The sequence below is a fragment of the Eleutherodactylus coqui genome, chromosome 11 (assembly GCF_035609145.1).
Source record: "Eleutherodactylus coqui strain aEleCoq1 chromosome 11, aEleCoq1.hap1, whole genome shotgun sequence".
Lineage (NCBI taxonomy): Eukaryota > Metazoa > Chordata > Amphibia > Anura > Eleutherodactylidae > Eleutherodactylus > Eleutherodactylus coqui.
The window spans coordinates 141546092-141573810 of NC_089847.1; the positions used below are offsets into that span (position 1 = coordinate 141546092).

At 60.5% G+C, this 27719-nt stretch overlaps 1 protein-coding gene across 1 annotated transcript in view; it reads right to left on the bottom strand.

Moving 5' to 3' along the window:
- PDE3B (phosphodiesterase 3B) overlaps positions 1-27719 on the bottom strand; it is a 113805-nt gene that overhangs the window by 17748 nt on the left and 68338 nt on the right. Inside the window, exons 2-12 of the mRNA XM_066583708.1 lie at positions 10931-10981; positions 9437-9685; positions 8933-9072; positions 8428-8534; positions 7920-8115; positions 7077-7168; positions 6841-6938; positions 5398-5532; positions 2227-2338; positions 1105-1203; positions 199-389 (exon numbers count right to left, since the gene is read on the bottom strand). Of these exons, the coding sequence (XP_066439805.1) occupies positions 199-389; positions 1105-1203; positions 2227-2338; positions 5398-5532; positions 6841-6938; positions 7077-7168; positions 7920-8115; positions 8428-8534; positions 8933-9072; positions 9437-9685; positions 10931-10981 (1470 nt within the window). The remainder of the gene's footprint in view (positions 1-198; positions 390-1104; positions 1204-2226; positions 2339-5397; positions 5533-6840; positions 6939-7076; positions 7169-7919; positions 8116-8427; positions 8535-8932; positions 9073-9436; positions 9686-10930; positions 10982-27719) is intronic.

A 27719-nucleotide genomic window follows, 5' to 3' on the forward strand; every position in this document is an offset into this window, starting at 1 on the left:
CGCCGGGCCCCTAGAAGCGAGGGCCCTCCGGTGATGGTACCCTTGGTGAGGTGTGCAGACGCAGCGGTCGGCCCCCTGAGGCGCCGCCATCATTCAGTTCCTCGCTAGGCCTTCACCTTGTCTTACTCTCTGTAAGGCGTGATCTGCACTAAGTCTCGCTCCTCTTCTCCGTCCGCGGGCTCCGGGCGCGGCACTCACCTGCGGTGCATTTGTGGCAACGAGAAAGGCGTTTGTGCGCCCGGGGTGGTCATAGTCGTGCATAGCGGCCGCCACGTACAGCGCCATCAGCTCCAGGGCCGGGATGTTCGCCGCCAGGCAGCCGTAACTGTCGTCTGTCACATGACCGCTCCTAGAGGACAAGAAGGTGTGGCCGACCCCGCCGTCCGACTCTGGAGGAGGAGACAGGATGAGAATGACCCCTAAATACAAGATGGCGGATGACCTCTGAGGATCAGTAATCCGCCGCATGTAACCCCACGACAGTCCAGCGCAACGAGGGGGCGGCGCTTCAGGAGATCATGAAATGCTGCAGTGCATTGTGGGAGACATTGCCACTAGTGAAGCGCCGCAGCAGTGAGCCCATCCCAGGCACTCCTTTACCCGCCAGCGCCCGCCACAGAGTCATCAGCCCTCTGGTGCTACCTAGCAGGCTGCTGGGCAGTTTTTAAACAGCAGGCAGACCCCCACCATCGGGTATATAGTATATATTATAGGGGCGGTAGTCGGGGGAGCCTGGAGCAGAGCGGAGGACGGGCAGAGCGCAGCGGAGGCCGGGCAGAGCGCAGCGGAGGCCGGGCAGAGCGCAGCGGAGGCCGGGCAGAGCGCAGCGGAGGCCGGGCAGAGCGCAGCGGAGGCCGGGCAGAGCGCAGCGGAGGCCGGGCAGAGCGCAGCGGAGGCCGGGCAGAGCGCAGCGGAGGCCGGGCAGAGCGCAGCGGAGGCCGGGCAGCAGTACTCCTGGCAGCTGGCGACAAGCATCAGCATTCACTCAGCAGTCTAGTCGCCGCTAGCGGGTGCAGCGCCCACCGAGCTCACAGCAAACGCTGGGCGTCTCCCCCCACCCGCCCTTCAGCAGGGTTCACTTACTTTCTCCCGGTTGACACTCACCTGCCTCGTCGCTGGACAACTCCTGGAAACCGGGAATGGGTCGTGTGGTCAGAAACCAAACCGCGTGCAGGACGTCCGTGGCGTGAGTGCGGTTATGGTCTGCAAGAGAGCGCCAAGCATTAATGGGGGCGTGTCCGCCGTCACATGACCCGCGCCGCTGCCGTCCGGCACTCTGCTTTAGATGCAGAAGTCACCTCCGAATTTGCGCAGTGGACAATCTGCAGCCCTTTTGCCCGTGTGAATGTACCCCCGCGTGGCGCAGAGCGTGAGGGCGGCAGCATGCAGTCCTAAGCTCTCATGACCTGAAGGCTGCAGGTTCAATCCCCGCCTGGTTCAGGTCGGCTCAGCCATCCATCGGAGGGCGGTACGAGCGCCCAGCGTGTGGGGGTCATAAATAAATGACCTGGCAGCGCCGCGGGATAATGGGCGCAATACAAAACATAAAGCCCCCTGCGGCCGGGATTCCTTCCACATCCCGTGGGATTCGCTCGTTGGTTACGGGTTCTGCTGCGAATCCACAGCCGGCGGCGGGGGAGGGGAATCTGCTGCACAGAATAAACCCCTCAGTGAGATCCGCCGCCGAGCGTGCGGACGCAGAGCCCGACTGTCTGGGGGTTTCTGCGGCGGCGGACATTTTGGGGCGGATCGGTACGATTTGATGCTGAAGTCACACAGAATATTTGTAGCTGTTTCCCGCCGGCGGCAAAGTGATGTTAAACAATAGAGCAGCGTCTCGGCTCCATTTCCTTTAGCTCCTCCCCTCTGCGGTTCGCCGCCGCCGCTCGCCGGTTTGAGTTCTTACAGATCTGAAGATAAATGGTTTTTTCTTCAAAGAGGAAGAAGTGCGCAAAAAATGGTGTTGTAATACACCGCAGTACTTCCCGCTAACAGCAGCAATCATCGGCCATGGCAGGCGCGGGCGCCGTCATCTGGCCCCCCGTGGTTATACAGCAGAGGGCCACCGGCGTGACAGCGGGCGCGCTCCGCCTGTGAGGTCTTTACATCCAGCATGTAGGGGGTTAACAGCGGGGTTCCTATGGATCTATCCACAGGATAGGGGCGGATATTGGTAACATGCGGCGGCGCCACACTGCCCACGCAGGGGCGGAGCCTCCTACTCACAAGGAATGTCCCGGTAGCCACTTTCTAAAGCGCGGAAAAAGTTCCGGAATTCTCTTTCGGGAATCTTGAAGATTTCAAACAAGCTTGTATCCTGGAAGAGAGCGAAGGAGACCTGCGGAAGAAAGACGGACAGTGAGCGCCGGGGCGGGCAGGGAGCGGGTAGAGCGGGCCGGGGAGGGCCAGACAGGGAGAGCGAAGGAGACCTGCGGGAGAAAGACGGACAGTGAGCGCCGGGGCGGGCAGGGAGCGGGTAGAGCGGGCCGGGGAGGGCCAGACAGGGAGAGCGAAGGAGACCTGCGGGAGAAAGACGGACTGTGAGCGCCGGGGCGGGCAGGGAGCGGGTAGAGCGGGCCGGGGAGGGCCAGACAGGGAGAGCGAAGGAGACCTGCGGGAGAAAGACGGACAGTGAGCGCCGGGGCGGGCAGGGAGCGGGTAGAGCGGGCCAGACAGGGAGAGCGAAGGAGACCTGCAGGAGAAAGACGGACAGTGAGCGCCGGGGCGGGCAGGGAGCGGGTAGAGCGGGCCAGACAGGGAGCAGACAGGGAGAGCGAAGGAGACCTGCGGGAGAAAGACGGACAGTGAGTGCCGGGGCGGGCAGGGAGCGGGTAGAGCGGGCCGGGGAGGGCTAGACAGCGAGCAGACAGGGAGAGCGAAGGAGACCTGCGGGAGAAAGACGGACAGTGAGCACCGGGGCGGGCAGGGAGCGGGCAGAGCGGGCCGGGGAGGGCCAGACAGGGAGAGCGAAGGAGACCTGCGGGAGAAAGACAGACAGTGAGCGCCGGGGCGGGCAGGGAGCGGGTAGAGCGGGCCGGGGAGGGCCAGACAGGGAGCAGACAGGGAGAGCGAAGGAGACCTGCGGGAGAAAGACGGACAGTGAGTGCCGGGGCGGGCAGGGAGCGGGTAGAGCGTGCCGGGGAGGGCCAGACAGGGAGCAGACAGGGAGAGCGAAGGAGACCTGCGGGAGAAAGACGGACAGTGAGTGCCGGGGCGGGCAGGGAGCGGGTAGAGCGGGCCGGGGAGGGCCAGACAGGGAGCAGACAGGGAGAGCGAAGGAGACCTGCGGGAGAAAGACGGACAGTGAGCGCCGGGGCGGGCAGGGAGCGGGTAGAGCGGGCCGGGGAGGGCCAGACAGGGAGCAGACAGGGAGAGCGAAGGAGACCTGCGGGAGAAAGACGGACAGTGAGTGCCGGGGCGGGCAGGGAGCGGGCAGAGCGGGCCGGGGAGGGCCAGACAGGGAGAGCGAAGGAGACCTGCGGGAGAAAGACGGACAGTGAGCGCCGGGGCGGGCAGGGAGCGGGCAGAGCGGGCCGGGGAGGGCCAGACAGGGAGCAGACAGGGAGAGCGAAGGAGACCTGCGGGAGAAAGACGGACAGTGAGCACCGGGGCGGGCAGGGAGCGGGCAGAGCGGGCCGGGGAGGGCCAGACAGGGAGCAGACAGGGAGAGCGAAGGAGACCTGCGGGAGAAAGACGGACAGTGAGCACCGGGGCAGGCAGGGAGCGGGCAGAGCGGGCCGGGGAGGGCCAGACAGGGAGCAGACAGGGAGAGCGAAGGAGACCTGCGGGAGAAAGACGGACAGTGAGTGCCGGGGCGGGCAGGGAGCGGGTAGAGCGGGCGGTGAGCGCCGGGGCGGGCAGGGAGCGGGTAGAGCGGGCGGTGAGCGCCGGGGCGGGGCGGTGAGCGGGCGGTGAGCGCCGGGGCAGGGCGGTGAGCGCCGGGGCGGGCAGGGAGCGGGTAGAGCGGGCGGTGAGCGCCGGGGCGGGGCGGTGAGCGGGCGGTGAGCGCCGGGGCAGGGCGGTGAGCGCCGGAGCTGGCAGAACAAACTGCAGCTGTGGACTGGAGTTACTGAGCGTTCTACAACTGCAGCCAATCACACGAGGTGCAAAACACAGCGGGAAGAAAATCCACAACATCCAGGGCCCTGCAGTCACTGACCCCTCCCCCCACCCTGCTGACCCTTCCCCCCACATCCCTGCCGACCCCTCCCACCATTCCCTCTCCCCACCTCACCCCCATGCCCGCCGACCCCACCATCCCCGCCAACCCCCCCCACCATCCAAGCCGACCCCGCCCCCCACCATGCCCGTTGACCCCCTTCCCCCCACCATGCCCGCCGACCCCTCCCACAAGGCTGGAGGATCCAGAAATAAGTGACCCATGACCTCTCGTCTTGGGTCTGAATTAGGTCTCCATTAATGGCGCGGTGCTCGCGGCCGGTCGCTGGCACTTCTCGGAGGAGGACCTGGATTCCTCATTCTGTCCTCTCGGATGATCTCAGGCTCATTTGGCAGGGGCCGCAGCGGCTGCATTAGACGATTCTGGAGAAAACCGTTTTATGGGCGACGCCGGAGCCAAAGAGTGAAGTCATGATGATACGTTGTGCCGCCACGAGGAAATCAATAACCGCCGGCCGCTCAGCGGGAGGGGCCTACAGCACAAGGACGTAAAACGAGCGGCGCGGGAACCTCTGGGGGGCGCTGATCTAGACTATCTGACCACAATCTTAGGCTGGGTTCACACCGGGCGGAGGGACCGCAGCGGGACCGCACGGAGAGTCCGCAGCCTCAGGACCGCCGCCGCTCGGCTCGTCATCCCTCCCTATAGAGTAGAGGGTCGGCAGCGGAAGCAGCGATACAATTGAAATGCTGCGGCTTTAAATTGGGCGGCGCATGTCAGTTTTGGCGCAGCGGATGGGCGCAGCGCGTGGAGGAGGTTTATGCTGCTTAATCTCAGGATTAAAATTGCAGGCGGAATTTGCGTGCAGAAAGTCTCCTCCGCCCGGCGCGACGCGGCCAACAGCTACCCCTGCGATTAGTCTAAACTCCACCATTACTGGACCAGACCTAAACCGCATGGGGGCGCTGCTGCATTGGAGTCTACGGAAAGCAGCCAGTGGCGAGAAGCGGTACTGCAAGTGATAACGGATGCAGAGAAACGTCTATGGATCCCCCATGTGACCGGTCATGTGACGACGGCAGGCAGCGCCTACCTGACTGAGGATCCCTCATGTTATTGGTCATGTGACGACGGCGGGCAGCACCTACCTGACTGAGGATCCCTCATGTGACGACGGCGGGCAGCACCTACCTGACTGAGGATCCCTCATGTGACGACGGCGGGCAGCACCTACCTGACTGAGGATCCCTCATGTGACGACGGCGGGCAGCACCTACCTGACTGAGGATCCGCCCGCATTTCCCTCCAGTCTTCTGCATAAGATCGAAGATTGGAAAATTCCAATTATCCAGCTTCTGCAGCGCCTCGTCCTGATCCTCCAGGAGCAAATCCAGAGCCGACTCCTCCGCAATCTGCCGAACAGACGAGGCGCTCAGTGCGGCCGACAACCCCAACAGCATATGGCCCTTCCACACAGGGCCTCATCCCCCCACGCAGAGCCCCCCTACCTCCACACAGAGCCTCCTCCTCCCATGCAGAGCCAGCCCCTCCTACGCAGAGCCCCTCTACGCCCACGCAGAGCCCCCCCCTACCTCTACACAGGGCCTCCTCCTCCCATGCAGGGCCTCCTCCCCCCACGCAGAGCCCTTCTACCCCCACGCAGAGCCCCCCTACCTCCACACAGAGCCCCCCTACCTGCACACAGGGCCTCCTCCTCCCATGCAGAGCCAGCCCCTCCTACGCAGAGCCCCCCCCTACCTCTACACAGGGCCTCCTCCCTCCACGAGAGTCCCCCCTACCTCCACACAGGGCCTCCTCCCCCCACACAGAGCCCCCCCTACCTCCACACAGGGCACCCTCCCCCCACTCAGAGCCTGCCCCTCCCCCCACGCAGAGCCCCCCTACCTCCACACAGGGCCTCCTCCCCCCACACAGGGCCTGCCCCTCCCACCAGGCAGAGCCCCCCTACCTCCACACAGGGCCTCCTCCCCCCACACAGAGCCTGCCCCTCCCCCCACACAGAGCCTGCCCCTCCCCCCACACAGAGCCCCCCTACCTCCACACAGGGCCTCCTCCCACCACTCAGAGCCTGCCCCTCCCCCCACTCAGAGCCTGCCCCTCCCCCCACTCAGAGCCTGCCCCTCCCTCCACAGAGCCCCCCTCCCTCCACACAGAGCCCCCCTCCCTCCACACAGGAGCTCCCCTCCCTCCACACAGGAGCTCCTCCCACCACTCAGAGCCTGCCCCTCCCCCCATGCAGAGCCCCCCTACCTCCACACAGGGCCTCCTCCCCCCCACACAGAGCCTGCCCCTCCCCCCACGCAGAGCCCCCCTACCTCCACACAGGACCTCCTCCCCCCATGCAAAGAAAATTTTTTTTTCCACACAGGGCCTTGTCCCCCCCACGCAGAGCCTGCCCCTCCCCCACGCAGAGCCCCCCCTACCTCCACACAGGGCCCTCCCCCCTACGCAAAGAAAGAATAAAGTTCTGGAGCTCAAATAGCGTCAGCAAGCTACTTAACAAAAATGTCTTATTTTTAAGTTTTAGTCCATAAAAGGACGGCCATAAGTGTGGCATCGCCCCCAGCAGCCCCGGTCATGAAGAGGTTAATGCTTGTTACATTGTAGCAAACCTTCAGCTGAATCCGTGCAGATAAATCTGATGTAAACACAGCAGCACAAGCCTCGATACATTGTAACAAGCGATGCTTTGGGGTTACCTCTGCCGCTTGCGTCGCGTACGTCGGATCCTCCTCTCCGGTTTTACAGTCGCTCTGCGGTAAGAGCGAAGCTTCAGCCTGAAGGCCGGGACCGTCACCTGCAGGAGCAGAGGAGACACGAACGGCTGAGGAGGTAAGGGGCGGGGCTCCGGGAAATCCCTCCTTGTAACCAGAACATACCCCCATGCTTTGAATCCACGAGCGCAGCGCCCCCCGCTGGCCCGCCGCCCTCTCACCTGATGTTCGCGCCTGACTCTCGGCTCCGGGTTGCGATCCGCCATCCTGCGATCCCGAGGTGGAAGTAGACTTAAAAATCTTGTGATCACAACTAGAAGGAGAAGATGATGAATCTACAAGAAGCCGCCATGTCTCAGCCGTCCTGCAGCGTCATGGGGGCCGCCGGGCAGACCACCCCCCAGAGCGCGGCACCACCCCCCAGAGCGCGGCACCACCCCCCAGAGCGCGGCACCACCCCCCAGAGCGCACCACCACCCCCCAGAGCGCACCACCACCCCCCAGAGCGCACCACCACCCCCCAGAGCGCACCACCACCCCCCAGAGCGCACCACCACCCCCCAGAGCGCACCACCACCCCCCAGAGCGCACCACCACCCCCCAGAGCGCACCACCACCCCCCAGAGCGCACCACCACCCCCCAGAGCGCGGCACCACCCCCCAGAGCGCGGCACCACCCCCCAGAGCGCGGCACCACCCCCCAGAGCGTGGCACCACCCCCCAGAGCGCGGCACCACCCCCCAGAGCGCGGCACCACCCCCCAGAGCGCGGCACCACCCCCCAGAGCGCGGCACCCCCCCCCAGAGCGCGGCACCCCCCCCCAGAGCGCGGCACCCCCCCCCAGAGCGCGGCACCCCCCCCAGAGCGCGGCACCACCCCCCAGAGCGCGGCACCACCCCCCAGAGCGCGGCACCACCCCCCAGAGCGCAGACCACCCCCCAGAGCGCGGCACCACCCCCCAGAGCGCGGCACCACCCCCCAGAGCGCGGCACCACCCCCCAGAGCGCAGACCACCCCCCAGAGCGCAGACCACCCTGCCAGGAATGATGCGCTTCCCCACTTACCTGTGACATATATGGCTTGCAGCTGTTCTGATTGGCTGCTGGGCGTCCTGAGAGCTGATCATGTGACCCGCAGCCTTATAGAAAGTAACACTGGGCTTTGTGAGAATGTCGGCCGTGTCGGGGAACTCCACAGGCGAGCGGTGGAACGCGGCTCCGTGGCCGGGGGAGGTCACCGGGCTCAGACTGGGGGAGGCGCCTGAAACACAGCAAAACACACAGCTGATAACAGATAGTAATAGCCCAATCGCCTTAGGCCAGCGTCTGGCCCTACCAGTAATCCAGACTCCAAGCGCCTCCAGGGCACTCGTGGAACCCGCTGCTGCGTCGCCTCTCCTACTGCAAAATGACTGATAACAGGGAGTAATAGACTGACGTTACCCATGTCCTGCTGCCGGATTTACAAACCCTCAGCACTAAAGCAGGATGGGTTACAAGTCTCTGGATGCCACCATTCATTGCCAGCAAGCAGAGCAGTCTAGTGAAGCGCTGCAGAGGACGCGGCTCTTACCGGCTCTCCGGGCGGCCAGGTGGGGCGAGAGCGTCACCGACGAGGAGCGCGGCTTCGGGATCGTCAGCAGGTTGGAGCTGTAGGGTCCGTTGGGATAGGACCCCGGGCTGCGGAGACAGGGGGACAGTAAACACCTCGATAAAGGAAAGGTGGGGGGGGGGTACACTGCCAGGGCGCGGGGAGGGGCCCCAGGGACGCCGGCGGTCTGCTGGAACACATCCGGAGGCTCTAGCTTCAGGCTGCAGGCATTTATCTCCTTACTGATTGCCGTACCTCTGATAGCAGTCAGTGACTAGTGTTATATGACCACTAGCTCACATGGTTATACTGGTTTCTATGACTCAGTGTGGCGGGCCGGTGGGGTGAGCGCTAGCGCCCCCATTCCTGGTGACGCTTTTCGCGGATCCGTCACATCTTGTGTGATCAGCGGCGCCGGTGGAAGGGAAGCTTCCTGTACTCTGCTGCCACCTGCTGGTGGACGGGTGGCACTGCGGCCTCTGCTCACCTTGAGCTGTAATCCTGATGTGATCTCTTTGCGCCGCTTCTCTCCCACCTGGAAGCCGCCAGCTCCATGGGGGGCAGACCGGAGGCTCCGGAGCTCCGGCGCAGCTGAGGGGTCGGCAGGCTGCTGCGACTGTTGAGCCCCTGGAGAGAGAGAACAGAGGCCTGTAGTACACAGAAGGGATCCGACTGCTGCGCCCCACTATCGTCTCACACGACACAGAGTCCTCGCCCTGTCTGGTGGCGGCCGGCTCCGCCATGCCCGCTCCGGCCCGCTCCGGCATACAGCGTGAGCCTCATTCGCACTCTCAGACGAGCCACTTGTGAGCGACAATCGTGTCTGAACGGCCGAAGACTCTTGGAAGGTGGAGACGAAAAAAATGGGAAAAAAAAAAATCGCTGACACAACTTCAACATCTCTGCTTGCTGTCAGTCAGTAGGCGCCTGCATTGTCATGTGACGGGCGCAGGTACAACTGATGCCCATCACTGACCAGCGCCAGCTTTACCTTGTAGTACTTCCTCTCCCCCTTGTCCGTGGCATCGTCCAGCTCGCTGCAGGGGTAGAAGCCGGGGAAGGGGGTGAAGGGGTTGACTTTCGGTCTGCAGGAGCCCGAGAACGCCCCCATCAGGCTGTTAATGCTGCGCAGCGAGGAGACCACCTGCGGGGGCAGCGCCGGCTCCGCCAGCAGCTCCGACACCAGGGTGCGCGCCTCGTTCAACACCGACAGGTCCACGCCACTCCCACCGCCGGCGCCCTGCAAGCAGAGAGCGAGAGTTACTACACAGCGCAGCTCTGGGTGTGACTGGAGCACAAGATGACGTGGAGGACGACAGCTGCAGCTCCGGGGGTGACCGGAGGACGAGACGATGTAGAGGACGACGGCTGTAGCTCCGAATGTGACTGGAGCACAAGGCTCTGTGGAGTAGATGGGCGGGCAGCTCTGGATGTGACTGGAGCACAAGGCTCTGTGGAGTAGATGGGCGGGCAGCTCTGGATGTGACTGGAGCACAAGGCTCTGTGGAGTAGATGGGCGGGCAGCTCTGGATGTGACTGGAGCACAAGGCTCTGTGGGGTAGCTATGCAGCAGCTCTGGATGTGACTGGAGCACGCGGCGCTGTGGGGTAGCCATACAGCAGCTCTGGATGTGACTGGAGCACGCGGCGCTGTGGGGGTAGCCATACAGCAGCTCTGGATGTGACTGGAGCACGCGGCTCTGTGGAGTAGATATGCAGCAGCTCTGGATGTGACTGGAGCAGGCAGCTCTGTGGAGTAGATATGCAGCAGCTGTGGATGTGACTGGAGCAGGCAGCTCTGTGGGGTAGATATGCAGCAGCTGTGGATGTGACTGGAGCAGGCGGCTCTGTGGAGTAGATATGCAGCAGCTCTGGATGTGACTGGAGCAGGCGGCTCTGTGGGGTAGATATGCAGCAGCTCTGGATGTGACTGGAGCAGGCGGCTCTGTGGGGTAGATATGCAGCAGCTCTGGATGTGACTGGAGCAGGCGGCTCTGTGGGGTAGATATGCAGCAGCTCTGGATGTGACTGGAGAACATGGCTCTGTGGAGTAGATATGCAGCAGCTCTGGATGTGACTGGAGCACAAGGCTCTGTGGGGTAGCTATGCAGCAGCTCTGGATGTGACTGGAGCAGGCGGCTCTGTGGGGTAGATATGCAGCAGCTCTGGATGTGACTGGAGCAGGCGGCTCTGTGGGGTAGATATGCAGCAGCTCTGGATGTGACTGGAGCAGGCGGCTCTGTGGGGTAGATATGCAGCAGCTCTGGATGTGACTGGAGCAGGCGGCTCTGTGGAGTAGCTATGCAGCAGCTCTGGATGTGACTGGAGCAGGCGGCTCTGTGGGGTAGATATGCAGCAGCTCTGGATGTGACTGGAGCAGGCGGCTCTGTGGAGTAGCTATGCAGCAGCTCTGGATGTGACTGGAGCAGGCGGCTCTGTGGGGTAGATATGCAGCAGCTCTGGATGTGACTGGAGCAGGCGCTCACCTGGTATTGCGGTTTGTACCACTGCTTGAAGTCCCAGTCCCAGAGAATCATCTGAAATGAGAGAAAAGAATAAAAATTTAGAAAACTAAAGCGGAGAGGAAATGTGCGCCGCCATGATGGACCGGCGGGCGAGGAACCCAACAAGGCGACACTGTGCCGAGTCCTACAGCTGCGAACAGGCGGGGGAGGAAATGTGCGCCGCCATGATGGAACGGCGGACGGGGAACTCAACAAGGCGACACTGTGCCGAGTCCTACAGCTGCGAACAGGCGGAGGGGAAATGTGCGCCGCCATGATGGAACGGCGAGGAACCCCACAAGGCGACACTGTGCCGAGTCCTACAGCTGCGAACAGGCGGAGGGGAAATGTGCGCCGCCATGATGGAACGGCGGGCGAGGAACCCAACAAGGCGACACTGTGCCGAGTCCTACAGCTGCGAACAGGCGGGGGAGGAAATGTGCGCCGCCATGATGGAACGGCGGACGGGGAACCCAACAAGGCGACACTGTGCCGAGTCCTACAGCTGCGAACAGGCGGGGGAGGAAATGTGCGCCGCCATGATGGAACGGCGGGCGAGGAACCCAACAAGGCGACACTGTGCCGAGTCCTACAGCTGCGAACAGGCGGGGGAGGAAATGTGCGCCGCCATGATGGAACGAGGAGGAAACCCAACAAGGCGACACTGTGCCGAGTCCTACAGCTGCGAACAGGCGGAGGGGAAATGTGCGCCGCCATGATGGAACGGCGGACGGGGAACCCAACAAGGCGACACTGTGCCGAGTCCTACAGCTGCGAACAGGCGGGGGAGGAAATGTGCGCCGCCATGATGGAACGAGGAGGAAACCCAACAAGGCGACACTGTGCCGAGTCCTACAGCTGCGAACAGGCGGAGGGGAAATGTGCGCCGCCATGATGGAACGAGGAGGAAACCCAACAAGGCGACACTGTGCCGAGTCCTACAGCTGCGAACAGGCGGGGGAGGAAATGTGCGCCGCCATGATGGAACGGCGGGCGAGGAACCCAACAAGGCGACACTGTGCCGAGTCCTACAGCTGCGAACAGGCGGGGGAGGAAATGTGCGCCGCCATGATGGAACGGCGGACGGGGAACCCAACAAGGCGACACTGTGCCGAGTCCTACAGCTGCGAACAGGCGGGGGAGGAAATGTGCGCCGCCATGATGGAACGGCGGGCGAGGAACCCAACAAGGCGACACTGTGCCGAGTCCTACAGCTGCGAACAGGCGGGGGAGGAAATGTGCGCCGCCATGATGGAACGGCGAGGAACCCAACAAGGCGACACTGTGCCGAGTCCTACAGCTGCGAACAGGCGGGGGAGGAAATGTGCGCCGCCATGATGGAACGGCGGGCGAGGAACCCAACAAGGCGACACTGTGCCGAGTCCTACAGCTGCGAACAGGCGGGGGAGGAAATGTGCGCCGCCATGATGGAACGGCGAGGAACCCAACAAGGCGACACTGTGCCGAGTCCTACAGCTGCGAACAGGCGGGGGAGGAAATGTGCGCCGCCATGATGGAACGGCGAGGAACCCCACAAGGCGACACTGTGCCGAGTCCTACAGCTGCGAACAGGCGGGGGAGGAAATGTGCGCCGCCATGATGGAACGGCGGGCGAGGAACCCAACAAGGCGACACTGTGCCGAGTCCTACAGCTGCGAACAGGCGGGGGAGGAAATGTGCGCCGCCATGATGGAACGAGGAGGAAACCCAACAAGGCGACACTGTGCCGAGTCCTACAGCTGCGAACAGGCGGGGGAGGAAATGTGCGCCGCCATGATGGAACGGCGGGCGAGGAACCCAACAAGGCGACACTGTGCCGAGTCCTACAGCTGCGAACAGGCGGGGGAGGAAATGTGCGCCGCCATGATGGAACGGCGGGCGAGGAACCCAACAAGGCGACACTGTGCCGAGTCCTACAGCTGCGAACAGGCGGGGGAGGAAATGTGCGCCGCCATGATGGAACGGCGGACGGGGAACCCAACAAGGCGACACTGTGCCGAGTCCTACAGCTGCGAACAGGCGGGGGAGGAAATGTGCGCCGCCATGATGGAACGGCGGGCGAGGAACCCAACAAGGCGACACTGTGCCGAGTCCTACAGCTGCGAACAGGCGGGGGAGGAATGTGCGCCGCCATGATGGAACGGCGGGTGAGGAACCCAACAAGGCGACACTGTGCCGAGTCCTACAGCTGCGAACAGGCGGGGGAGGAAATGTGCGCCGCCATGATGGAACGGCGGACGGGGAACCCAACAAGGCGACACTGTGCCGAGTCCTACAGCTGCGAACAGGCGGAGGGGAAATGTGCGCCGCCATGATGGAACGGCGGGCGAGGAACCCAACAAGGCGACACTGTGCCGAGTCCTACAGCTGCGAACAGGCGGGGGAGGAAATGTGCGCCGCCATGATGGAACGGCGGACGAGGAACCCAACAAGGCGACACTGTGCCGAGTCCTACAGCTGCGAACAGGCGGGGGAGGAAATGTGCGCCGCCATGATGGAACGGCGGACGGGGAACCCAACAAGGCGACACTGTGCCGAGTCCTACAGCTGCGAACAGGCGGGGGAGGAAATGTGCGCCGCCATGATGGAACGGCGGACGGGGAACCCAACAAGGCGACACTGTGCCGAGTCCTACAGCTGCGAACAGGCGGGGGAGGAAATGTGCGCCGCCATGATGGAACGGCGGGCGGGGAACCCAACAAGGCGACACTGTGCCGAGTCCTACAGCTGCGAACAGGCGGAGGGGAAATGTGCGCCGCCATGATGGAACGATGAGGAACCCAACAAGGCGACACTGTGCCGAGTCCTACAGCTGCGAACAGGCGGGGGAGGAAATGTGCGCCGCCATGATGGAACGGCGGACGAGGAACCCAACAAGGCGACACTGTGCCGAGTCCTACAGCTGCGAACAGGCGGGGGAGGAAATGTGCGCCGCCATGATGGAACGATGAGGAACCCAACAAGGCGACACTGTGCCGAGTCCTACAGCTGCGAACAGGCGGGGGAGGAAATGTGCGCCGCCATGATGGAACGGCGGGCGAGGAACCCAACAAGGCGACACTGTGCCGAGTCCTACAGCTGCGAACAGGCGGGGGAGGAAATGTGCGCCGCCATGATGGAACGGCGGGCGAGGAACCCAACAAGGCGACACTGTGCCGAGTCCTACAGCTGCGAACAGGCGGGGGAGGAAATGTGCGCCGCCATGATGGAACGGCGGGCGAGGAACCCAACAAGGCGACACTGTGCCGAGTCCTACAGCTGCGAACAGGCGGAGGGGAAATGTGCGCCGCCATGATGGAACGGCGAGGAACCCAACAAGGCGACACTGTGCCGAGTCCTACAGCTGCGAACAGGCGGGGGAGGAAATGTGCGCCGCCATGATGGAACGAGGAGGAAACCCAACAAGGCGACACTGTGCCGAGTCCTACAGCTGCGAACAGGCGGGGGAGGAAATGTGCGCCGCCATGATGGAACGAGGAGGAAACCCAACAAGGCGACACTGTGCCGAGTCCTACAGCTGCGAACAGGCGGAGGGGAAATGTGCGCCGCCATGATGGAACGGCGGGCGAGGAACCCAACAAGGCGACACTGTGCCGAGTCCTACAGCTGCGAACAGGCGGAGGGGAAATGTGTGCCGCCATGATGGAACGAGGAGGAAACCCAACAAGGCGACACTGTGCCGAGTCCTACAGCTGCGAACAGGCGGGGGAGGAAATGTGCGCCGCCATGATGGAACGAGGAGGAAACCCAACAAGGCGACACTGTGCCGAGTCCTACAGCTGCGAACAGGCGGAGGGGAAATGTGCGCCGCCATGATGGAACGGCGGGCGAGGAACCCAACAAGGCGACACTGTGCCGAGCCCTACAGCTGCGAACAGGCGGAGGGGAAATGTGCGCCGCCATGATGGAACGGCGGGCGAGGAACCCAACAAGGCGACACTGTGCCGAGTCCTACAGCTGCGAACAGGCGGAGGGGAAATGTGCGCCGCCATGATGGAACGGCGGGCGAGGAACCCAACAAGGCGACACTGTGCCGAGCCCTACAGCTGCGAACAGGCGGAGGGGAAATGTGCGCCGCCATGATGGAACGAGGAGGAACCCAACAAGGCGACACTGTGCCGAGTCCTACAGCTGCGAACAGGCGGAGGGGAAATGTGTGCCGCCATGATGGAACGGCGGGCGAGGAACCCAACAAGGCGACACTGTGCCGAGTCCTACAGCTGCGAACAGGCGGGGGAGGAAATGTGCGCCGCCATGATGGAACGGCGGACGGGGAACCCAACAAGGCGACACTGTGCCGAGTCCTACAGCTGCGAACAGGCGGGGGAGGAAATGTGCGCCGCCATGATGGAACGAGGAGGAAACCCAACAAGGCGACACTGTGCCGAGTCCTACAGCTGCGAACAGGCGGAGGGGAAATGTGCGCCGCCATGATGGCACGGCGGGCGAGGAACCCAACAAGGCGACACTGTGCCGAGTCCTACAGCTGCGAACAGGCGGGGGAGGAAATGTGCGCCGCCATGATGGAACGGCGGGCGAGGAACCCAACAAGGCGACACTGTGCCGAGTCCTACAGCTGCGAACAGGCGGGGGAGGAAATGTGCGCCGCCATGATGGAACGGCGGACGGGGAACCCAACAAGGCGACACTGTGCCGAGTCCTACAGCTGCGAACAGGCGGGGGAGGAAATGTGCGCCGCCATGATGGAACGAGGAGGAAACCCAACAAGGCGACACTGTGCCGAGTCCTACAGCTGCGAACAGGCGGAGGGGAAATGTGCGCCGCCATGATGGCACGGCGGGCGAGGAACCCAACAAGGCGACACTGTGCCGAGTCCTACAGCTGCGAACAGGCGGGGGAGGAAATGTGCGCCGCCATGATGGAACGGCGGGCGAGGAACCCAACAAGGCGACACTGTGCCGAGTCCTACAGCTGCGAACAGGCGGGGGAGGAAATGTGCGCCGCCATGATGGAACGGCGGACGGGGAACCCAACAAGGCGACACTGTGCCGAGTCCTACAGCTGCGAACAGGCGGGGGAGGAAATGTGCGCCGCCATGATGGAACGGCGGACGGGGAACCCAACAAGGCGACACTGTGCCGAGTCCTACAGCTGCGAACAGGCGGAGGGGAAATGTGCGCCGCCATGATGGAACGGCGGGCGAGGAACCCAACAAGGCGACACTGTGCCGAGTCCTACAGCTGCGAACAGGCGGGGGAGGAAATGTGCGCCGCCATGATGGAACGGCGGGCGAGGAACCCAACAAGGCGACACTGTGCCGAGTCCTACAGCTGCGAACAGGCGGGGGAGGAAATGTGCGCCGCCATGATGGAACGGCGGGCGAGGAACCCAACAAGGCGACACTGTGCCGAGTCCTACAGCTGCGAACAGGCGGGGGAGGAAATGTGCGCCGCCATGATGGAACGGCGGACGGGGAACCCAACAAGGCGACACTGTGCCGAGTCCTACAGCTGCGAACAGGCGGGGGAGGAAATGTGCGCCGCCATGATGGAACGGCGGACGGGGAACCCAACAAGGCGACACTGTGCCGAGTCCTACAGCTGCGAACAGGCGGAGGGGAAATGTGCGCCGCCATGATGGAACGGCGGGCGAGGAACCCAACAAGGCGACACTGTGCCGAGTCCTACAGCTGCGAACAGGCGGAGGGGAAATGTGCGCCGCCATGATGGAACGAGGAGGAAACCCAACAAGGCGACACTGTGCCGAGTCCTACAGCTGCGAACAGGCGGAGGGGAAATGTGCGCCGCCATGATGGAACGAGGAGGAACCCAACAAGGCGACACTGTGCCGAGTCCTACAGCTGCGAACAGGCGGAGGGGAAATGTGTGCCGCCATGATGGAACGGCGGGCGAGGAACCCAACAAGGCGACACTGTGCCGAGTCCTACAGCTGCGAACAGGCGGGGGAGGAAATGTGCGCCGCCATGATGGAACGGCGGACGGGGAACCCAACAAGGCGACACTGTGCCGAGTCCTACAGCTGCGAACAGGCGGAGGGGAAATGTGCGCCGCCATGATGGAACGAGGAGGAAACCCAACAAGGCGACACTGTGCCGAGTCCTACAGCTGCGAACAGGCGGAGGGGAAATGTGCGCCGCCATGATGGAACGGCGGGCGAGGAACCCAACAAGGCGACACTGTGCCGAGCCCTACAGCTGCGAACAGGCGGAGGGGAAATGTGCGCCGCCATGATGGAACGAGGAGGAAACCCAACAAGGCGACACTGTGCCGAGTCCTACAGCTGCGAACAGGCGGAGGGGAAATGTGCGCCGCCATGATGGAACGGCGGGCGAGGAACCCAACAAGGCGACACTGTGCCGAGTCCTACAGCTGCGAACAGGCGGGGGAGGAAATGTGCGCCGCCATGATGGAACGAGGAGGAACCCAACAAGGCGACACTGTGCCGAGTCCTACAGCTGCGAACAGGCGGAGGGGAAATGTGTGCCGCCATGATGGAACGGCGGGCGAGGAACCCAACAAGGCGACACTGTGCCGAGTCCTACAGCTGCGAACAGGCGGGGGAGGAAATGTGCGCCGCCATGATGGAACGGCGGACGGGGAACCCAACAAGGCGACACTGTGCCGAGTCCTACAGCTGCGAACAGGCGGAGGGGAAATGTGCGCCGCCATGATGGAACGAGGAGGAAACCCAACAAGGCGACACTGTGCCGAGTCCTACAGCTGCGAACAGGCGGAGGGGAAATGTGCGCCGCCATGATGGCACGGCGGGCGAGGAACCCAACAAGGCGACACTGTGCCGAGTCCTACAGCTGCGAACAGGCGGGGGAGGAAATGTGCGCCGCCATGATGGAACGGCGGACGGGGAACCCAACAAGGCGACACTGTGCCGAGTCCTACAGCTGCGAACAGGCGGAGGGGAAATGTGCGCCGCCATGATGGAACGGCGGGCGAGGAACCCAACAAGGCGACACTGTGCCGAGTCCTACAGCTGCGAACAGGCGGAGGGGAAATGTGCGCCGCCATGATGGAACGGCGGACGGGGAACCCAACAAGGCGACACTGTGCCGAGTCCTACAGCTGCGAACAGGCGGGGGAGGAAATGTGCGCCGCCATGATGGAACGGCGGGCGAGGAACCCAACAAGGCGACACTGTGCCGAGTCCTACAGCTGCGAACAGGCGGAGGGGAAATGTGCGCCGCCATGATGGAACGGCGAGGAACCCAACAAGGCGACACTGTGCCGAGTCCTACAGCTGCGAACAGGCGGGGGAGGAAATGTGCGCCGCCATGATGGAACGAGGAGGAAACCCAACAAGGCGACACTGTGCCGAGTCCTACAGCTGCGAACAGGCGGGGGAGGAAATGTGCGCCGCCATGATGGAACGAGGAGGAAACCCAACAAGGCGACACTGTGCCGAGTCCTACAGCTGCGAACAGGCGGAGGGGAAATGTGCGCCGCCATGATGGAACGGCGGGCGAGGAACCCAACAAGGCGACACTGTGCCGAGTCCTACAGCTGCGAACAGGCGGAGGGGAAATGTGCGCCGCCATGATGGAACGGCGGGCGAGGAACCCAACAAGGCGACACTGTGCCGAGCCCTACAGCTGCGAACAGGCGGAGGGGAAATGTGCGCCGCCATGATGGAACGAGGAGGAACCCAACAAGGCGACACTGTGCCGAGTCCTACAGCTGCGAACAGGCGGAGGGGAAATGTGTGCCGCCATGATGGAACGGCGGGCGAGGAACCCAACAAGGCGACACTGTGCCGAGTCCTACAGCTGCGAACAGGCGGGGGAGGAAATGTGCGCCGCCATGATGGAACGGCGGACGGGGAACCCAACAAGGCGACACTGTGCCGAGTCCTACAGCTGCGAACAGGCGGGGGAGGAAATGTGCGCCGCCATGATGGAACGGCGAGGAACCCCACAAGGCGACACTGTGCCGAGTCCTACAGCTGCGAACAGGCGGGGGAGGAAATGTGCGCCGCCATGATGGAACGGCGTACGGGGAACCCAACAAGGCGACACTGTGCCGAGTCCTACAGCTGCGAACAGGCGGAGGGGAAATGTGCGCCGCCATGATGGAACGGCGGGCGAGGAACCCAACAAGGCGACACTGTGCCGAGTCCTACAGCTGCGAACAGGCGGAGGGGAAATGTGCGCCGCCATGATGGAACGAGGAGGAACCCAACAAGGCGACACTGTGCCGAGTCCTACAGCTGCGAACAGGCGGAGGGGAAATGTGTGCCGCCATGATGGAACGGCGGGCGAGGAACCCAACAAGGCGACACTGTGCCGAGTCCTACAGCTGCGAACAGGCGGGGGAGGAAATGTGCGCCGCCATGATGGAACGGCGGACGGGGAACCCAACAAGGCGACACTGTGCCGAGTCCTACAGCTGCGAACAGGCGGAGGGGAAATGTGCGCCGCCATGATGGAACGGCGGACGGGGAACCCAACAAGGCGACACTGTGCCGAGTCCTACAGCTGCGAACAGGCGGGGGAGGAAATGTGCGCCGCCATGATGGAACGAGGAGGAAACCCAACAAGGCGACACTGTGCCGAGTCCTACAGCTGCGAACAGGCGGAGGGGAAATGTGCGCCGCCATGATGGAACGAGGAGGAAACCCAACAAGGCGACACTGTGCCGAGTCCTACAGCTGCGAACAGGCGGAGGGGAAATGTGCGCCGCCATGATGGCACGGCGGGCGAGGAACCCAACAAGGCGACACTGTGCCGAGTCCTACAGCTGCGAACAGGCGGGGGAGGAAATGTGCGCCGCCATGATGGAACGGCGGGCGAGGAACCCAACAAGGCGACACTGTGCCGAGTCCTACAGCTGCGAACAGGCGGGGGAGGAAATGTGCGCCGCCATGATGGAACGGCGGACGGGGAACCCAACAAGGCGACACTGTGCCGAGTCCTACAGCTGCGAACAGGCGGGGGAGGAAATGTGCGCCGCCATGATGGAACGGCGGGCGAGGAACCCAACAAGGCGACACTGTGCCGAGTCCTACAGCTGCGAACAGGCGGGGGAGGAAATGTGCGCCGCCATGATGGAACGGCGGACGGGGAACCCAACAAGGCGACACTGTGCCGAGTCCTACAGCTGCGAACAGGCGGGGGAGGAAATGTGCGCCGCCATGATGGAACGGCGGGCGAGGAACCCAACAAGGCGACACTGTGCCGAGTCCTACAGCTGCGAACAGGCGGAGGGGAAATGTGCGCCGCCATGATGGAACGGCGGGCGAGGAACCCAACAAGGCGACACTGTGCCGAGTCCTACAGCTGCGAACAGGCGGGGGAGGAAATGTGCGCCGCCATGATGGAACGGCGGACGGGGAACCCAACAAGGCGACACTGTGCCGAGTCCTACAGCTGCGAACAGGCGGAGGGGAAATGTGCGCCGCCATGATGGAACGGCGGGCGAGGAACCCAACAAGGCGACACTGTGCCGAGTCCTACAGCTGCGAACAGGCGGAGGGGAAATGTGCGCCGCCATGATGGAACGGCGGGCGAGGAACCCAACAAGGCGACACTGTGCCGAGCCCTACAGCTGCGAACAGGCGGAGGGGAAATGTGCGCCGCCATGATGGAACGAGGAGGAACCCAACAAGGCGACACTGTGCCGAGTCCTACAGCTGCGAACAGGCGGAGGGGAAATGTGCGCCGCCATGATGGAACGGCGGGCGAGGAACCCAACAAGGCGACACTGTGCCGAGTCCTACAGCTGCGAACAGGCGGGGGAGGAAATGTGCGCCGCCATGATGGAACGGCGGACGGGGAACCCAACAAGGCGACACTGTGCCGAGTCCTACAGCTGCGAACAGGCGGAGGGGAAATGTGCGCCGCCATGATGGAACGAGGAGGAAACCCAACAAGGCGACACTGTGCCGAGTCCTACAGCTGCGAACAGGCGGAGGGGAAATGTGCGCCGCCATGATGGAACGGCGGACGGGGAACCCAACAAGGCGACACTGTGCCGAGTCCTACAGCTGCGAACAGGCGGGGGAGGAAATGTGCGCCGCCATGATGGAACGGCGGACGGGGAACCCAACAAGGCGACACTGTGCCGAGTCCTACAGCTGCGAACAGGCGGAGGGGAAATGTGCTCCGCCATGATGGAACGGCGGGCGAGGAACCCAACAAGGCGACACTGTGCCGAGTCCTACAGCTGCGAACAGGCGGAGGGGAAATGTGCGCCGCCATGATGGAACGGCGGACGGGGAACCCAACAAGGCGACACTGTGCCGAGTCCTACAGCTGCGAACAGGCGGAGGGGAAATGTGCGCCGCCATGATGGAACGGCGGGCGAGGAACCCAACAAGGCGACACTGTGCCGAGTCCTACAGCTGCGAACAGGCGGGGGAGGAAATGTGCGCCGCCATGATGGAACGGCGGGCGAGGAACCCAACAAGGCGACACTGTGCCGAGTCCTACAGCTGCGAACAGGCGGGGGAGGAAATGTGCGCCGCCATGATGGAACGGCGGACGGGGAACCCAACAAGGCGACACTGTGCCGAGTCCTACAGCTGCGAACAGGCGGGGGAGGAAATGTGCGCCGCCATGATGGAACGGCGGGCGAGGAACCCAACAAGGCGACACTGTGCCGAGTCCTACAGCTGCGAACAGGCGGAGGGGAAATGTGCGCCGCCATGATGGAACGGCGGGCGAGGAACCCAACAAGGCGACACTGTGCCGAGTCCTACAGCTGCGAACAGGCGGAGGGGAAATGTGCGCCGCCATGATGGAACGGCGGGCGAGGAACCCAACAAGGCGACACTGTGCCGAGCCCTACAGCTGCGAACAGGCGGAGGGGAAATGTGCGCCGCCATGATGGAACGAGGAGGAACCCAACAAGGCGACACTGTGCCGAGTCCTACAGCTGCGAACAGGCGGAGGGGAAATGTGTGCCGCCATGATGGAACGGCGGGCGAGGAACCCAACAAGGCGACACTGTGCCGAGTCCTACAGCTGCGAACAGGCGGAGGGGAAATGTGCGCCGCCATGATGGAACGGCGGGCGAGGAACCCAACAAGGCGACACTGTGCCGAGTCCTACAGCTGCGAACAGGCGGGGGAGGAAATGTGCGCCGCCATGATGGAACGGCGGACGAGGAACCCAACAAGGCGACACTGTGCCGAGTCCTACAGCTGCGAACAGGCGGGGGAGGAAATGTGCGCCGCCATGATGGAACGGCGGACGGGGAACCCAACAAGGCGACACTGTGCCGAGTCCTACAGCTGCGAACAGGCGGGGGAGGAAATGTGCGCCGCCATGATGGAACGGCGGGCGAGGAACCCAACAAGGCGACACTGTGCCGAGTCCTACAGCTGCGAACAGGCGGAGGGGAAATGTGCGCCGCCATGATGGAACGGCGGACGGGGAACCCAACAAGGCGACACTGTGCCGAGTCCTACAGCTGCGAACAGGCGGAGGGGAAATGTGCGCCGCCATGATGGAACGGCGGGCGAGGAACCCAACAAGGCGACACTGTGCCGAGTCCTACAGCTGCGAACAGGCGGAGGGGAAATGTGCGCCGCCATGATGGAACGGCGGGCGAGGAACCCAACAAGGCGACACTGTGCCGAGTCCTACAGCTGCGAACAGGCGGGGGAGGAAATGTGCGCCGCCATGATGGAACGGCGGACAAGGAACCCAACAAGGCGACACTGTGCCGAGTCCTACAGCTGCGAACAGGCGGGGGAGGAAATGTGCGCCGCCATGATGGAACGGCGGACGGGGAACCCAACAAGGCGACACTGTGCCGAGTCCTACAGCTGCGAACAGGCGGAGGGGAAATGTGCGCCGCCATGATGGAACGGCGGACGGGGAACCCAACAAGGCGACACTGTGCCGAGTCCTACAGCTGCGAACAGGCGGGGGAGGAAATGTGCGCCGCCATGATGGAACGGCGGGCGAGGAACCCAACAAGGCGACACTGTGCCGAGTCCTACAGCTGCGAACAGGCGGAGGAGGAAATGTGCGCCGCCATGATGGAACGGCGGGCGGGGAACCCAACAAGGCGACACTGTGCCGAGTCCTACAGCTGCGAACAGGCAGAGGGGAAATGCACAGAATATTTCATCAGCAACAGGCGGAAGCGAGCAATGGCGGCTCACAGAGTGAAGGGGGCCCACTGGGTGAGGCGGGGCACACGTACGGCGGTCTAGGAAAGACAAGCACTCCGGACTACAACTCCCAGCATCTTCATCCGCTGATGTCACTGAGGAGCGCGGCAATGATTAATCGCATTCCGTGCAGATCAGCAGACCAAGAGGCGCCGCAGCAGCTGCAGTCCGGACCTCTCATCCTCACAAGAACGTCTAAAATATTGATGACAAATTGAATTGCAGCCTCAGTTACTCTTTACATCTCTGCTTGCAGTCAGTGAATAGCAGCAGTCTTACCGGCTGCCTCTCCCAGCTGAGGGTTTGTTACAATGTATCAGTCCCGGCTGCTGCAGTCACACAGGAAACATTGTAACAAACCCTCAGCTGTGTGTAGCAGGTTAGCCTCTGGCTGTAAACCATGTTCCTTCACTGACAGCAAGCAGAGATCTTGGAAACGGAGAAGGATTGAAGCAAAAAGTACTTCAGTTGCAGCGAATTACCTGAGCAGCGCCAAGGTGGCGATCACATGACCGTGCAGTCCGCTGCAGCCCTCGGGGCGCCACATCATACATGATCATCCAGCCGTCCGCTAATCCGTTTCAGGCAATGTGGCCCCTGCGCAAAATTATAAATAGGGTCCCAAATTCTGAACTGCGACCCCAGACTGTCCCGCAGCTCCAGCAAGCGGAGAGGGTGTAAACAGGGGCAGCTCTGGATGTGACTAGAGTAGAATTATGTAACCCGCAATCTGCAGATCAACATTACAGCACAATCCAAGGACAAAGCGGCATCCGTAATATCGGCTCGTCTCATAAACACCGCAAATACAGCGAACGGCGCTAAAACTGTCCCACCTCACTAGGCAAGATTCTTAAAGGGCCAGCAACCCTCACAGTCAGAGTTTACACCAGTACTGGAGCGTTATAAGAGGAGCAGCTGATATCACATATATAATGTCTCTGGAGGTTATATCAGTACTGGAGCGTTATAAGAGGAGCAGCTGATATCACATATATGATGTCTGGGGGTTATATCAGTACTGGAGCGTTATAAGAGGAGGGGCTGATATCACATATATGATGTCTCTGGGGGTTATATCAGTACTGGAGCGTTATAAGAGGAGCGGCTGATATCACATATATGATGTCTCTGGTGGTTATAGCAGTACTGGAGCGCTATAAGAGGAGCAGCTGATATCACATATATAATGTCTCTGGAGGTTATATCAGTACTGGAGCGTTATAAGAGGAGGGGCTGATATCACATATATGATGTCTCTGGGGGTAATATCAGTACTGGAGCGTTATAAGAGGGGTGGCTGATATCACATATATGATGTCTGGAGGTTATATCAGTACTGAAGCATTATAAGAGGAGGGGCTGATATCACATATATGATGTCTCTGGAGGTCATATCAGTACTGGAGCGTTATAAGAGGAGGGGCTGATATCACATATATGATGTCTCTGGAGGTCATATCAGTACTGGAGCGTTATAAGAGGAGCAGCTGATATCACATATATGATGTCTGGGGGTTATATCAGTACTGGAGCGTTATAAGAGGAGCGGCTGATATCACCTATATGATGTCTCTGGTGGTTATAGCAGTACTGGAGCGCTATAAGAGGAGGGGCTGATATCACATATATGATGTCTATGGAGGTTATATCAGTATTGGAGCGTTATAGGAGGAGCAGCTGATATCACATATATGATGTCTCTGGAGGTTATATCAGTACTGGAGCGTTATAAGAGGAGGGGCTGATATCACATATATGATGTCTCTGGAGGTTATATCAGTACTGGAGCGTTATAAGAGGAGGGGCTGATATCACATATATGATGTCTCTGAAGGTTATATCAGTACTGGAGCGTTATAAGAGGAGGGGCTGATATCACATATATGATGTCTCTGAAGGTTATATCAGTACTGGAGTGTTATAAGAGCAGCGGCTGATATCACATATATGATGTCTCTGGAGGTTATATCAGTACTGGAGCGTTATAAGAGCAGCGGCTGATATCACATATATGATGTCTCTGGAGGTTATATCAGTACTGGAGTGTTATAGGAGGAGCAGCTGATATCACATATATGATGTCTCTGGAGGTTATATCAGTACTGGAGCGTTATAAGAGGAGCGCCTGATATCACCTATATGATGTCTCTGGTGGTTATATCAGTACTGGAGCGCTATAAGAGGAGGGGCTGATATCACACATATGATGTCTATGGAGGTTATATCAGTACTGGAGCGCTATAAGAGGAGGGGCTGATATCACATATATGATGTCTCTGGAGGTTATATCAGTACTGGAGCGCTATAAGAGGAGGGGCTGATATCACATATATGATGTCTATGGAGGTTATATCAGTATTGGAGCGTTATAGGAGGAGCAGCTGATATCACATATATGATGTCTCTGGGGGTTATATCAGTACTGGAGCATTATAAGAGGAGGGGCTGATATCACATATATGATGTCTATGGAGGTTATATCAGTATTGGAGCTTTATAGGAGGAGGGGCTGATATCACATATATAATGTCTCTGGAGGTTATATCCGTACTGGAGTGTTATAGGAGGAGCAGCTGATATCACATATATGATGTCTGGGGGTTATATCAGTACTGGAGCGTTATAAGAGCAGCGGCTGATATCACACATATGATGTCTCTGGAGGTTATATCAGTACTGGAGCATTATAAGAGGAGCAGCTGATATCACATATATGATGTCTCTGGAGGTTATATCAGTACCGGAGCGTTATAAGAGGAGGGGCTGATATCACATATATGATGTCTCTGGAGGTTATATCAGTACTGGAGCGTTATAAGAGGAGGGGCTGATATCACATATATGATGTCTGGAGGTTATATCAGTACTGGAGCGTTATAAGAGCAGCGGCTGATATCACATATATGATGTCTGGAGGTTATATCAGTACTGGAGCGTTATAAGAGGAGGGGCTGATATCACATATATGATGTCTCTGGAGGTTATATCAGTACTGGAGCATTATAAGAGGAGGGGCTGATATCACATATATGATGTCTCTGGAGGTTATATCAGTACCGGAGCGTTATAAGAGGAGCGGCTGATATCACATATATGATGTCTCTGGGGGTTATATCAGTACTGGAGCGTTATAAGAGGAGCGGCTGATATCACATATATGATGTCTCTGGGGGTTATATCAGTACTGGAGCGTTATAAGAGGAGGGGCTGATATCACATATATGATGTCTCTGGAGGTTATATCAGTACTGGAGCATTATAAGAGGAGGGGCTGATATCACATATATGATGTCTCTGGAGGTTATATCAGTACCGGAGCGTTATAAGAGGAGCGGCTGATATCACATATATGATGTCTCTGGGGGTTATATCAGTACTGGAGCATTATAAGAGGAGCGGCTGATATCACATATATGATGTCTCTGGAGGTTATATCAGTACTGGAGCGTTATAAGAGGAGGGGCAGATATCACATATATGATGTCTCTGGAGGTTATATCAGTACTGGAGCATTATAAGAACAGCAGCTGATATCACATTATGATGTCTCTAGAGGTTATATCAGTACTGGAGCGTTATAAGAGGAGCGGCTGATATCACATATATGATGTCTCTGGGGGTTATATCAGTACTGGAGCGTTATAAGAGGAGGGGCTGATATCACATATATGATGTCTCTGGAGGTTATATCAGTACTGGAGCATTATAAGAGGAGGGGCTGATATCACATATATGATGTCTCTGGAGGTTATATCAGTACCGGAGCGTTATAAGAGGAGCGGCTGATATCACATATATGATGTCTCTGGGGGTTATATCAGTACTGGAGCATTATAAGAGGAGCGGCTGATATCACATATATGATGTCTCTGGAGGTTATATCAGTACTGGAGCGTTATAAGAGGAGGGGCAGATATCACATATATGATGTCTCTGGAGGTTATATCAGTACTGGAGCATTATAAGAACAGCAGCTGATATCACATTATGATGTCTCTAGAGGTTATATCAGTACTGGAGCGTTATAAGAGGAGATATGGGATATTAAGCAGTGTTTGGGGGTCTCTGCACTTCGTGTCCTTCATGCTATTAAGCAGTACAGTCAGCTTTTACCCAACTTGAAAGCTGCTACCAGAGAGCAATAGCTTGTATTCTGGCAGCATACAGGATCCATGTGATGTTGGGGATTTCAGTACCAGATGATGACCACTAGATGGCGGCACGCGGCTGCATTCAGCCAGTAATAAATGTGCGGCCGCTGTGACATCACTGGTCGAGCCCCTCAGCGCCACACATGTACCCCGTCCTGGCCCCAGGAGCTGACACTCATTCGCTCCCCCACCCTGCACAGCTAATACAAGCACCACGCCACTCGGGGCAGAAAACACATTTTACGGTTTCGTTCTTCCATATTTGTGGGAATAGCGGCAAAACACGAACCGTGACGCTGGGGGGGCAGGAAGGGGTTAACAGTGCTTGGCTATCTGGGAGGCGACAGACCTGAGGTCACATGACGTCCTCCGGCCCGGGTGCCCTCTCTGCGTGGCGCTCATGTATACGGGGCAGCGCTGTTGGCGGCGCGGTCAGACATTCGTGGAGGAGAGCGGCGCCGCAGCAACCGCAGGAAAACAAGGGGGCCAACAGCAAGTGCCCCAAA